Genomic DNA, 13,674 nt, shown 5'->3' with positions numbered 1-13,674 from the left:
CCCAGACTAAAAAAAAAAAAAAAGGAGGAGAGCTTAAAATGCATGCATAGTGTTTGGCAGGTTGGGTCAGAGAGAAACTTAGGGAAATAGATCAGAGAGAAATTTAAAATTAAGAAAGGATCCAGGCTTCATATGTAATATGCCAATCCCCAGATAAAGTGCTAGCTTGGGGAAATAAAGAAACATAAGGAGATCCCTGTTCACTCATGCACTAGCAAGAAAACAAACAGTACGAGGATGATTTTTGCGTTTCTGAGATATATATAATATGCCCGAGCCTATATATTCGGTGGTAACATAATCATGGCATAATATTCCTTGCACGTTCTTTATCCCCCATGCATTATGCTCCATGATCGCATAAATAGTTGCCATGGAAAAGATATAAAAATAAGGGAAGCCAATTAACAATATTGCAACATATAACTGTCCACCACCTTACTTTAAATTCAGCAATTTCCTTCAATCTGTCCAATGGACAAAGACAACACATCATGACAATTTTAATAATTTCATTTTATAAAAGATTAAAAAAAACGGATATGGATGATGACTCTTATTCATGCCCCACTGTGTTCAAATACCAATTCAAAATCATAGTCACTGCTGCAAACAAACTTAATTGGATTATCTCCAGTTAAAAAGGTAGAAAACGATGCCCCAGATATGAAAGCTTTTTTCCCTAATGGCCAACACCATCCAAATAAACAAGCACACAAAGGTCGCCTCTTGCTCCCAAAAGCAAACCAATAATATTCTCATATCAAGTGATCACTGCACAGACATTCACTAATTCTGTCCTTTTTTGCACAGCTGAGCTTACTTTCTCTAGTCCCCATGAAATTCTCACCCAATAAAACAAATACTCAGTATATATCTTATTAAAATTGCAACAGTTTTCTTAGCGGGGGTGTTCACTTTTTTTTTTCCTCGGCTTTGCTGGGGGGGTTTACAGTTGTCCCTCTTTCTCATGCACTGCGAGTTCCAATGGAGATTTTGCAGCGCTTGTCTTACAATCTTCTCCTTGCTTCCATTTTCATCCTAGCATCATCAGCCATGGATCCATACTCGGAGGCCCTTCTGAGTTTAAAATCCGAGCTTATAGATGATTATCACCGTTTGAATGACTGGCTTGTGCCTTCTGGAGGGAATGCAGCACCTGGAGAAGTATATGCATGTTCTTGGTCTGGCATCAATTGCAATAAGAACAATACCATTGTTATAGGCTTAGACTTATCTATGAAGAATCTCAATGGTGTAATGTCAGGGAAGCAATTCAATATCTTCACCGAGCTTGTTGATCTCAACCTCAGCTACAACTCTTTCTCTGGGCAGCTTCCTGCTGAAATTTTCAATCTTACCAGTCTAAGAAGCTTAGATATCAGTAGAAACAATTTTTCTGGCCACTTTCCTGTTGGAATATCGGGTCTCCGGAACTTGGTTGTGTTTGATGCCTTCAGCAACAGCTTTTCAGGGTCATTGCCTGAAGAAATTTCTCAGCTTGGCTATCTCAAAGTTCTTAATTTAGCTGGGAGTTATTTCAAGGGGCCAATTCCATCAGCATATGGTTCTTTCAAGAGCCTTGAGTTTCTTCACCTGGCAGGAAATTTTCTGACTGGTAATTTACCACCAGAACTGGGCAAACTTAAAACAGTGACCCATATGGAGATTGGCTATAACACTTATGAAGGAAGCATTCCATGGCAATTGGGCAACATGACTGAGCTTCAGTATCTTGACATTGCCGGTGCAAACCTCTTTGGCCAAATACCAAAGCAACTCTCCAATCTCACGAAGCTGGAATCACTTTTTCTCTTCAGAAACCAGCTCACTGGATTGATTCCGTGGGAGTTAAGCAAGATCATTCCTCTTAAAAGCTTGGATCTCTCCGATAACCAAATTTCAGGGCCTATACCTGAGAGCTTTGCCGAGTTGAAGGACCTGAGACTGCTCAGTCTTATGTACAACGAGATGAATGGCACTGTCCCTGAAGGCATTGCAGAAATTCCATCCCTGGAAACTCTTCTTATATGGAGCAATTTCTTCTCTGGGTCACTTCCACAGAGCTTGGGCAGAAACTCCAAAATCAAGTGGGTGGATGTCTCCACAAACAATTTCATTGGCAGCATTCCTCCTGATATATGTTCAGGAGGCATGCTATCGAAGTTGATCTTGTTTTCGAACAATTTTACTGGCAATCTCTCACCATCTCTCTCAAATTGTTCTTCAATTGTTCGTCTTCGACTTGAAGATAATTCATTCTCAGGTGAGATCCCTTTTAGATTCAGCCATCTGTCTGATATCACTTACGTCGATTTGTCCAGGAACAAGTTCACAGGTGGGATTCCCTCAGACCTATCCCAAGCTTCCAAGCTCCAATATTTCAACATCTCTAACAACCGAGAATTAGGAGGCGTCATCCCTGCACAATCGTGGTCTTTGCCACTTCTTCAGAACTTTTCAGTGTCCTCCTGCAATGTTTCAGGCAATATTCCTCCATTCCAATCTTGCCAATCCCTTGCTGTTGTTGAACTAAACATGAACGGTTTAGCAGGAACTGTCCCGAAAAGTGTTTCTAATTGCAGGGCTCTTGAGAGGGTGGACTTAGCAAATAATAATTTGTCAGGCCATATACCTGAAGTTCTTGCAAGTCTTCCTACTCTTGCTGTCCTAGACCTGTCACACAATAGTTTCAATGGCCCAATACCTGTCACGTTTGGTGATTCTTCAAGCTTACTACTTCTGAACGTGTCTTTCAATGATATCACCGGTTCCATTCCCTCTGAAAAGTTATTCAGATCAATGGGTAGCAGTGCATTTGTTGGAAATCCTCAGCTATGTGGAGCACCCCTGAGACCATGCGTGGCAATATTGGGAAGCAAAGGCACGGGGAGGCTTATATGGGTCCTGCTACTGTGTGCAGGGGTGGTCATATTCATTGCAGCATCGGTTTTTAGCGTAGTTTATCTCCAGCGAGGATTTAGAGGCCAGTGGAAGATTGTCTCGTTTCTTGGACTCCCTCGATTTACAGTAAATGATGTTCTGAGGAGCATCAGTTCTGCCGAATCAAGAGAAACAGTGCAAACACAATCGGATTCAGCTTGCAAAGCAGTTCTGCCCACAGGTATAATAGTTTTGGTAAGGAAAATCGAATGGGGAGCGAAGAGAATACGGCTCATGTCAGAACTAATAACACGAATGGGAAATGCGAGGCACAAGAATTTGATTAGATTGCTGGGATTTTGCTACAACAAGCATTTGGCTTATATATTGTATGATTGCTTGCCTAATGGGAATTTAGCTGAGAAAATAAGAATGAAAAGAGACTGGGCAGCCAAGTGCAATATTATAGTCGGAATTGCAAAGGGACTTTGTTTCCTTCACCATGACTGTTATCCAGCAATTCCTCATGGGGATTTGAAGTCGAATAACATAGTTTTTGACGAAAACATGGAACCCCATTTGGCAGAATTTGGGTTCAAATATCTGCAACAGTTGAATGAAGGTTCATTTCCAGCAGATTCCAACAAGGAAACAGGTATGTATAACTATACATTATTCTCTCATGTTGTACATGTAAGCTGATCCGAGAATTCTATGAACAGCTTATTCCTTTGTGTAAAACGAAAAAAATTAAAGTTTTCACCAGACATTCCAAGATTACAGAGAATGTCCGAAAAACGTGTACATGTACTTTCTAGGCTTTGAAAAATCACTACAGGTACAACCAAGAACGTTGCTGCTTATTAGGTCAAAGAGTATCCCCAATATTATTCCTTGGCAATCACAGCATACAATCAGGAATAGCAAATTAGTTACTTTTTTCAAAGAGGACATCAAAACCAGTCTATTTTGCCTACAGAGACAATGAAGACATCTGGACTCGGCATCTATTAGCTTTATATATTCTCAGTCTCTATTCAGGAGCTAGAAGCAGTCCTTCTGAGGTTTATTTTCTGTATCTTTGCACAGATGAATTCAACAGAGCCATAAAAGACGAGCTTTACATGGACGTTTACAACTTTGGAGAGCTCGTTCTGGAAATTTTAACCAATGGCAAGTTGACAAATGCAGAAACAAGCATACATAGCAAGCCGACGGAGGTGGTTATGAGAGAAATTTACAATGAGAATGAAGTTGATCCTAGAACCTCTGTGCAAGAGGAGATCAAATTGGTTCTTGAAGTTGCTTTGCTCTGTACTAGGAGTAGGACCTGTGATCGGCCATCCATGGAAGAGGCACTGAAGCTGCTATATGGGCTGAGGCCACAAGACAGTAACATCACTCCTAAAGCAGGGAGGCTATAATCTCGGTTACGTATTACCATATTAAAGGAAAAGAACAGATGTAGCAAATAGTTAGCTTATAAAAGAGTGTCTGTGTGTAGGTATTTGATTTTGGTCTTGCTTTTGCCATAAACTATACAACTGCTTTGCTGCAGAATTGTGGCCTATAAAGTTATATACCTTTAGGAAAAATATAGTTGCAAGCACAATTGTGCACTAATCTGTGTACCAATATGATGTGATTGGTTAAAAAGTAGATTTTATTGAAAATAGTGTTAATTTAAATTTTAAGTATGAATAAATCAGTATTGGTACACAGATTAGTGCGCAACTGTGCTTGTATGTAGCAAAACTAACCCCTCTAATGAGTGTGGGGGATTCATTTTGTTCTACCTTTTTAATGTCTGCTTTACTTTCTCATTTTTTTTTACTAGATCATATATTCTTTGTTTGAACTCAGATCAGTCATTACCTAGTCCCAAACAATTTAAATTTTCAATCCGATTGCAAGGATACTTCTTCTTTATAACTCAGTTTGCCAGGAAATCTCAGTTCTAGTATTCTGCTCCTTGAAATAAATCATTGAACTGTAGGAGAGGCTATTTCAGGATGAAGTTGTGCTGTTAAGGTCGAAATGGACAATCATGGTGACACCACATTATTCCAGGGCAGACAAGCAAATTAGACTGTTAATGAAAAGGTTAGGCTGTTGGGGATACTCAATAACCTTCAGTAAAATTATGAAGGGTTTACACTAAGAAATCAAGATCAGGAAAAGAGATTAAACAGCTTTGCCCTTTTACCGATTGCTCCAACAATTTGGTTTTAATTTAATGTCTGTGTATGAACTCAGTAGTCATAAACCAGAAAAGCAGTCCTGAAACCATTTTGCTCTGATCTGTATCTTAGAATTTGTCATCTTTAAACACTCAATTTTTGGGACACCTAAAAAAAAGATGCAGATTTTAATCATAGTTGGTGTGTTTTTAATTATAAATAAAGTCCACACTTAAACTTAATATGCTGACACTTGATAAAAATTGAATATTTTTATTACCAAAGGAAAACGAAGTTAAGATACAAACTTGATCAATAATTCCGAACACCTTCGGTCATTTATCTCAATCCAAGAGCATCAACAACACCATCAAAACTGTCAAACCTGGAGCTCACCACATCAACCTTCACCCCCAACCGCTCCGCCCCTGCCGCCGTGACGGGTCCGTGCGCCGCCACCACCATCTCCGGACATCTTTCCCTCACCAGTTCTCCCAAGTTCGTCCAACCAAACTCCCTCAGGCTCTTCAGCATACCCTCCACCTCGGCCGTGCTCGTGAACACGAGCGCACTCAATGCCCCACTCTCGCACCTCTCCACCACCTCCCTCGCGCACTCCGGCCCCGCCCAGCGCGTCTCGTAAGCGTTTACCCTGACCGGAGCCCACCCATTTGCCTCCAGGTCCCGGAGAAAGTCAGGGACCACGGAAGGCTCTTCCAGACCCACCACGAGGGGGACCAGACACAGAATCTTCCGACCGTTCCCTTCCCCAAGCGATTCCACCAGACCTCTAGGTGTCGCGGTCGGAGGGACCAAAACTCTAATCCGATTGGGTTCGTGGCAGAACTTCGCTAGGACGTCACTGTCGATGAGCTCCGCGTCTTTGCCCAGAGCGGCGATGAGAAAGGTGTCGCCTTGAGAGGAAAGGAGAGGGTGGTTGAGACGGGCTGCGGCGGCGGCTTCGGAGAACGAGTGGATAGCGGTACGTGACGTGAAGGCAAGGGCGGAGAACGGTTGGAGGAAGGGAGGAGATAGGTAAGGAAGAAGTATGTGTGGAGTCGGATGGACGAGAACAGTGGGGCACCAAAGAGGAATGTAGCCCTTGAGGGTGAGGAGGTGAGAGAGGCGAGCTGCGTAGTTTGGAGGCGTGGTGAAGGCGACAGTGTGCTTGCTGCTGGCTGACAGTGGGGTGGTTGCAGCAACAGCAGCAGGAAGACGATGATTTTGCATGGTCACGGTCATCGCATTCGGGAGGATCATTCTATGGTTTTTACTTTCTCACATTCATACGCTTAATTTATACATTTGCATATCCATTCCGATCAATGCCCAAATCTATAGAGTCTCCGGCTTAAGATTTTGTAGTTACTGTTTGAGGCAAAACCATATCAAGATGGGATGATAATTATGCGATTAAAGTTGAAATAATTTGAGTTAAAATATTTTAATAGATTTTTAAAAAAAAATTTATTTTGAAATTTAAAAGAATTATATTATTTTTGATGTTTTATTTAAAAATTGAAAAAAGTTATAACGATAGTAAAAAAAAAAAATTAAATATTTAAAATTAAAAAATATTTTGTATTTAAATAACGTTAAAAAAAATTTACGAGAAGTAAATGAGATAAGATGCAATCACCTCACAAACAAGACTAACATGAACAATCACATGCTAGAGTGAGTTTTACGCACATGAACAATCAAGACTAACATTATCAAGCAATCATCCTCACAGCCTTTTGATTTTAAATTCTGGACTCGTATCAATTGCATACATGATATATATAGTTCATACTTGTAAATAAAATCCCCCTCTTTATCCTCATCGTGGGATAGAACAATTATCAGGTAACACCTCGGTATCCTCTTCAGGCTAATGGAATGTGGACGGGGGAGTTAAATACTGAATGGAAAAAACAATGTAAAGCAGCAAGGGAAAGAAGACCCCTAAGAATTTCCCCTGTTACCTCCCATAGTTGCAACAATGGCTGCCATAACATAGAATCAATGATCATTACCAAGCAAAACAGCTTTACTCCACATGAGAGGTCCCAGAAAAAGCAAATTATATATACTATATATATGTTTGTTTTAAAATTCTTCATTTGGCATTGATTTAGTAAAGAAAAATCTCATAATGATTATGAAAATATGCTTCACTGGCTGTATATTGACCTTCAAAATCCAATATCTACACCAACCTCCAAAGCCACTCAATTTCTACATCCAAATGCTTGTTTTAGAAGTTGGGGATGGAGATGCAGTCCTGGCAATTGAGATGGAATGAGACTTGATGGGCAACTGTTTAGTGCCCGAAAATTTTCAGATGCAGAATCGAGACCTTCAGCATCTAAATGCTCGTGCTTAATTTCTTTTGACAAAATGGGAAATGATGGCATGAAACTCAGTTCTTTTAGGAAACCAAGAGATGATGGGATGGCCAACTAATAGCACAGATCAACCATCAATGGCTACAAGCATAATCAGCTCGGATCTCTTACCAAATGAAGACTCGACCCCTATGGAAACAACCACACACACAAGGGCTGCTACATCAGTGTAAGAAAGAACTTTCCAATCACTTGTATGCGAACCTCAAATAATGCAATGGCTAGCAACCAAAATTAGCCAACTATGTACTTCCTTTATATCAGTAATTATCTTGTATAACACAATCCTCAAATGGTAGAATGCGTCTTGTATTACTGTAATATGCACTATAAATATCAATAAGATGGCTCTTCTGGATGAACACAACTCTTTTAGAGAGAGAACATCTAATTTCTCTCTAGAACCCACCATCATCAAACCTACTCAGAGGAGGGTGGAGCTTCGTCCTCCTCCTCCCTCCCTCCCTGCTTCCCTCATTTCTCCTCCCTCTTCTACTTAGTTTTTTTCTTTTCTTTTTTCATGTTTTTGTTTTTTAGGCCAAAGAAGGGCGAAAGTCTGATCTGTAGCTCTCCAGCACCCAATAGCTACCACGCGCCCCATTACAAGATTTCCTATGCGCTGATCCTTTAGAAGGGTGAAGAAGTTTGATGAAAGAAGTAGCGCATGAGCCACACATGCGGTTCAAAGTTGGTGTGTGAATCCCATATGCCTCTACCAGGGATGCTTTTCTACTGTCACGTGTGGCTGTTTTGGGTCTAGAGCCACTGATTACTTCATATCTGACTAACCGTCATACTCCCAACACGCCACGAAAGCCTTTGTTTTGTGCTTTGTTTTTTTGTTTTTTCATGTATTTATGTTTTTTGTTATTTACTTTGTTTTAGTTTGTATTAGGAAAAAAAAAAAGGATAACATTGTCTCCAGAACCAAGGGTCCATAAGGCTCCATTCTATGTGTGGGATTTGTTATTGTCTTAGATATTGTTCTAAGATATAGAATGCTGTCTCTCAGACGATTTGTTTGGAGAAGTTATCACAGCATTAGATAAGATCATATCAGTCATAAGGAAATTTGTGTATTGGGGAGCTCGAATAGTTAGTAGTTGGCTTGTATTTCTCAGGTTAGAGTCATAATGTCCGTTTATGAATGAATGAACAATATTTCACTATTTTTATTTTTTTAAAAAAAAGATGACTCTCCATAGATTTTCATCATACACCTTGCATCCACTTTCTTTACCCACTTCCAATTAGAAGGCATAAAATCATTGTTTTAATGAAATATAAGATTGAAGATATTTTTTTGAAAATTTATTAAACATCATCTTACACATCACACTGTATATGTTTTAATTTTTATTTATTTTTTTTAATTTTTACAAAACTAATTGAGTTCTTCTACTCATCATCTCTACATTACATACTTGATAGGGCAAAAAATAAAAAAATCATGTCTGATGTGTAAAATTATTCTTTTCTTGAAAGTTGTAGCAAGTTGCAATGAAGGTTGGTCAATATTGAGTTGTTGGCCGAACTAGGAACTTGTTCCTTAAATCATGATTACTTCAAAAATGTTAAGATTTTAGCATAACCTTTTTAAAAAACCGTATAACCACAGAGACAAAAAATAGTTTTAAAACTTCATCCATATTGAAATCTTATGATTTATAGCTAATACAAATTGATACGTATTGCTTATTGGTGATAAATGGAATCAATATCAAATATCACATTTATTCCTAAGCCCTATGTTTAAGTCTTGTAAATCAATAAACTCATCAAATATCTTTATAAAAAAAAGAATGTAATTTGTATGGCCCAATAGATAATAGAGAAAAAATATATATTTTTTAATTATAAAGTTATAAAAGACTTTTGATATTTTTTGAGAAAAAAAAAAAATTAGAAATTGATTAACATGAGCAAGGACATCCTATTGTGGAATAAGGTTCTTGGTCAGATAGATTTATATTGGGTGATGCCTAAGGAAGTTGTGGATTTCCTTACATGTTGGCGTGGTTTTGAGGCAAGCAAATGTGTTGCTGCTAGATAGAAAATGATTTATCTATGTTTAATGTGGTGTTTATGACTTGAAAAGAATGAGAGATGTTTTAAAGACAGAGCATTCTTTTAAGGATCCTTGTTAATTTTTTTTTTTCTACTTTGAGTTTGTGGGCTAAGATCTTTGTAAAGAATGATAATATCAATCGTAGTTTTATGCTTTCTAATGTGTCGTAGGTATTTATTTTGTATACTTCTTGTATATTTGGGTTGTGCTTATTCTTTGTAATAAAATTTTTATTAAATATAAAAAAAATGACATCCTATTGGTAGATTTGGCTTTTTTCTAGGGGAGAGCATCGGCCAGTTCGGATCGGATAAACCGATCAGACCGAATTGGTTCGGTCCGGTCTGGTCCAAAAATGGGAGGACCGAATTCATTCGGTTCGGTCCGCAGTTCATGGATTTTCCATCCCGGATCGGACCAATTGAAATATTAAAAAAAAATTATATATATTATTTATATAAATAATTGTATAAATTAAATATATATATTATATCATAATATTACATAAGTATTATATTCTTTAGTGTATAACTATAATATATAGTACTAGTATATATTAATATATTAATATATTATAAAAGTTATAATATAAATTATAGTATATGTATAAATTTATAATAATATTAGTATAGTTAACTTAATATGTTAGTATTAAATCACTATAACTATATAGAGTATTATCTGTATAATATTTAATATAACTACATAGAGTATTAATAATAAAAGTATTACTATTATTTAGTAAAAGTAATAAAAGTAATAAAAGTGTCATAGAGTATTAATAAATGTGTGGGGTTTGAAGAGATATAGTAATACTAATATATTACATATAATATTACTATTATTACATATAGTTATTAGTTATAGTATTCGTACTAGTGTATTATTAGCTATAGTAAATAAGTTAATAACTATTACTAATCTACTATATAATAATAGACAAATAGTATTAGCGTATTACTAATATATATGTTGCCTAGATGACTAACACAAGAGGGGGGTGAATTGAGTTGTATTAAAAAAATAACAATTATAAATCAAATATATAATATAAAATATAAACAAAATATGAAATAGTAATAAATATAAAGAGTAAGGGTAAGAGAGAAGCAAACTCAGTATGTTAACGAGGTTCGGCCCCACTGCCTACGTCATCGCCTCGAGCTACCCCTTGAGAATTCCCGAATTCACTATTCAATCTCCTTCAGGTGGAGATAGAAACCTATTACACCTTTGAACAACACCGCTACAAAGGATCCGTGTAGAACACCCTCTACACTTGCAATCACCTTACACGTGGTGATTCAACTATTCCCCGTGTAGAATATTTTCTACACGCACAAGGGTTATACACATCCTTTTTCTGATACAAGAGCTGATAGTGGGTAGGTTATCAGAAAACACTCCTCAATGAGTGAAATAAGAACAATACAGTACAAACTATATCTCTCAAAATGAACAAGAATTAAGGCTCAATGCTTAGAGAAGAGAGAATGAAAGTTTTGAATGAATGTTGTATGCTCTTGATGTTGTAAATGTGAAACTCTTAAATGATCTATTTATAGGCATATGAGACTTCATATTCAAATTTAAAAAGATTCACATGTCAAAGACAACATCATTCACTTTTTCAAAAAATTCAAATAAAAGGTTCTTCCTTTTCAATTGTCAAAGACAACATCATTCATTTTTCAAAAACTCCAAACCTAATCTTTTACTTTTGACATATGACAAAAGGAGCACACTTTACTTTTCAAAAAATTCAAACCTAATCTTTTACTTTTTGCATATGACAAAAGGAGCACACTTTACTTTTCAAATATTTCAAACCTAATCTTTTACTTTTTGCATAAGTCAAGAAAATCATCAATCACTTTTGAAAATATTCAAATAAAACATGCACATGTGAAAGATGACAATCAATCATCTTTAATATTTTCAAAGTTCAACCCTTTAATCAAGGTATGCACATGTGAAAGATGACAATCAATTATCTTTCAAAATTTTCAAATATAATTTTCAAAATATTCATGCACATGTGGAAAATGTATTTTAATGCTTTATGATAAAATATTAATTTTGAACCTTAATCCTAATTTCGAATTTAAGAGATTTACAACATTACTCTATGACTTTAATGTGAACTTGTTCCCTTCTTGCTCATGCTTATTTCCTTGATGTACTTAACTCCATTGTGTAGACAACTTGAGTTTGAGACTCCTTTATTCTTTGAATTCATTTGTTATCATCAAAATCCATGTGTAGATATATAATTACACAAAACCTGAAACCTTAGGTTCAACAATATATATATATATATATAATAGTATACTATATGTATATAGATTTAAATATATTACAATATAATTACATAAGTATTAAATAAAATGTCATTGAATAAAAAAAAAAAAAAAGGAGGTCGAGGGTGGATCGAATGGACCGATCGGACTAGACCGTCCTGAATGGGATCAGACCTGCCTGATCCTTAAGGAGTTGGTCCGGTCAAGGGTGGGAAAATTCTGAACCGAATAAATCTGGTCTAGTTCACAAAATGTGATACTCCATTTTTACGTGTATTTTCACTGAATGAGTATTTTAATTTAATTAAAATATTAGTTCTTTTATTTTAAATTATTGTATTTTAATTGAACTTATTTAGCTGTGAAAATTATTTTGTAGAGCTTTCTTAATATTAATTATTGTTTTGTGTTTAAATGACTGTTTAATTTATTTTAGTTGGTTTTTGTATTTAAAATTTTGTTGTTAGTATTTACTAATTATTTATTATATTTTAGCTAGATGTGATGTTTAAATTATTTTATTCGTTTTATAGCTTTTAAAGTTGTTCTCGTCGGATCAGTTTCTGGACTCCAGAGGTGAGGACTGGACCTTACTTTTTTTTCACATCTTTTCTTTTTCTCTTTTTCTTTTCTCTCTCTTTTTCTTCTTCTTTCTCCTCCCGTTTCCTTCCCGCGCGCGGCTCTCTCTCCTCTCCATTTTGCCGTTTGCCTTCATCAGCCCAGAACCGCCGTTCGCCGGCGTCGTGGCCTGTACCACCCACCCAGTTTTCTTCCCTCCGGGCAGTGATCATCCCCATTAAATTTCACCTCCATCCGAGCCACCGTTAGCCGCCACGAGCTCCTCCAAGCCGCAGCGTTTTTGGGCTCCACCTCCGGCCACCATTTCTTCATAGCATCATTACCGACCTCTTGCCGTCCTAAACCACCCATTTCCAGCTCCGATCCGTTGCCGGAGCAGCCCCATGAGCTCAACTTCATTTTTGCTGTTTTTTACTTCCACCACCGTTTCCTCCCCCACCCACAGTCAACTCTCACTTTCACTAGTTTCATAAATACTTCTAGGCCATTCCCTATCAATCCCAAGTCTTGGATCGTCCTCATTCAAAAGTGAGTATTTTACAACCCACGACCACAGTGTATTTTACACTGTTACGTTGCTTTTTCTTTGCCGTTTGCAGCTCCTTGCTCATTCGGAAATTATTTTATAGCACTGTAAGTATTTTCCAAACTCTATTTTAGATTTAAATATATCATTACTTTTACAATAAATTCATTGACTGATTAATTATTCCGGACTGAGTCCGAGGAGTCGGAGGTCGGATGGATTTGAGGACGGGGTTGTTTGTTTATTGTTGATGTTGAGTTTTGTTAGATAAATTATATCTTGAGGTGTGCATTGCATGGTGCATACATGTGCATGTATTAAATTGAGGAAAACTGGTTTTATCTGTGTAAATGGATTTTTGGGTGCGTATGTATCACGACCCCAAGTCGGGATGTGGTATTATCTCGATGGAGCTCCTCTGGTCACTCGGGAGTGGATAATACTGAGTGACATCCCTTGGGTTGTCGCTGGGCGAAGACCGGATCGCACGATACGGTAACGCTGTCGTGTCGACTCCGTGGTCCCTCGGCTGGCGGGGACTAGAGGATGGCCTGGTCCAGGTACGCGCTGGGTGTGAGACTCAGAATCGCTCGTTTAGGTGTCACATGCGTAGTCGTTACCTGCGGTGTGACACATGAGCCAGAGTGTGCGGATGATCGCTATGAGAGATCATGGTGCATGCATTTAATTGGAACTGATTTTGGATACTGGATTTGGGTCATTATCTGGGATAATGGCAAGGAATTGT

General features: G+C 37.4%; 2 protein-coding genes across 2 annotated transcripts; one reads left to right on the top strand and one right to left on the bottom strand.

Annotated features, from left to right (window-relative positions):
• Positions 1 to 666: 666 nt before the first annotated feature.
• Positions 667 to 4,745, top strand: LOC122297439 (leucine-rich repeat receptor-like protein kinase TDR). The gene is made up of 2 exons (XM_043107487.1): positions 667 to 3,538; positions 3,973 to 4,745. The coding sequence occupies exons 1-2, from the start codon at positions 988 to 990 to the stop codon at positions 4,305 to 4,307; spliced, it is 2,886 nt and encodes a 961-aa protein (XP_042963421.1). The 5' UTR covers positions 667 to 987; the 3' UTR covers positions 4,308 to 4,745.
• Positions 4,746 to 5,402: 657 nt separating this feature from the next.
• LOC122297040 lies at positions 5,403 to 6,305 on the bottom strand. Its single transcript, XM_043106829.1, has one exon. The coding sequence runs from the start codon at positions 6,303 to 6,305 to the stop codon at positions 5,403 to 5,405; it is 903 nt and encodes a 300-aa protein (XP_042962763.1).
• Between the last annotated feature and the right edge of the window lie 7,369 nt (positions 6,306 to 13,674).

The sequence above is a fragment of the Carya illinoinensis genome, chromosome 15 (genome assembly GCF_018687715.1).
Source record: "Carya illinoinensis cultivar Pawnee chromosome 15, C.illinoinensisPawnee_v1, whole genome shotgun sequence".
Taxonomy (NCBI): domain Eukaryota; kingdom Viridiplantae; phylum Streptophyta; class Magnoliopsida; order Fagales; family Juglandaceae; genus Carya; species Carya illinoinensis.
This window is presented reverse-complemented; position numbering and strand designations above follow the sequence as displayed.

Bases quoted from the DNA above. Each gene is read 5' to 3' on its own strand.
- LOC122297439 (XM_043107487.1), top strand. From the start codon at position 988: ATGGAGATTTTGCAGCGCTTGTCTTACAATCTTCTCCTTGCTTCCATT. The intron at 3,539-3,972 runs GTATGTATAACT...ATCTTTGCACAG, and splicing joins AGATTCCAACAAGGAAACAG to ATGAATTCAACAGAGCCATA.
- LOC122297040 (XM_043106829.1), bottom strand. From the start codon at position 6,305: ATGACCGTGACCATGCAAAATCATCGTCTTCCTGCTGCTGTTGCTGCA.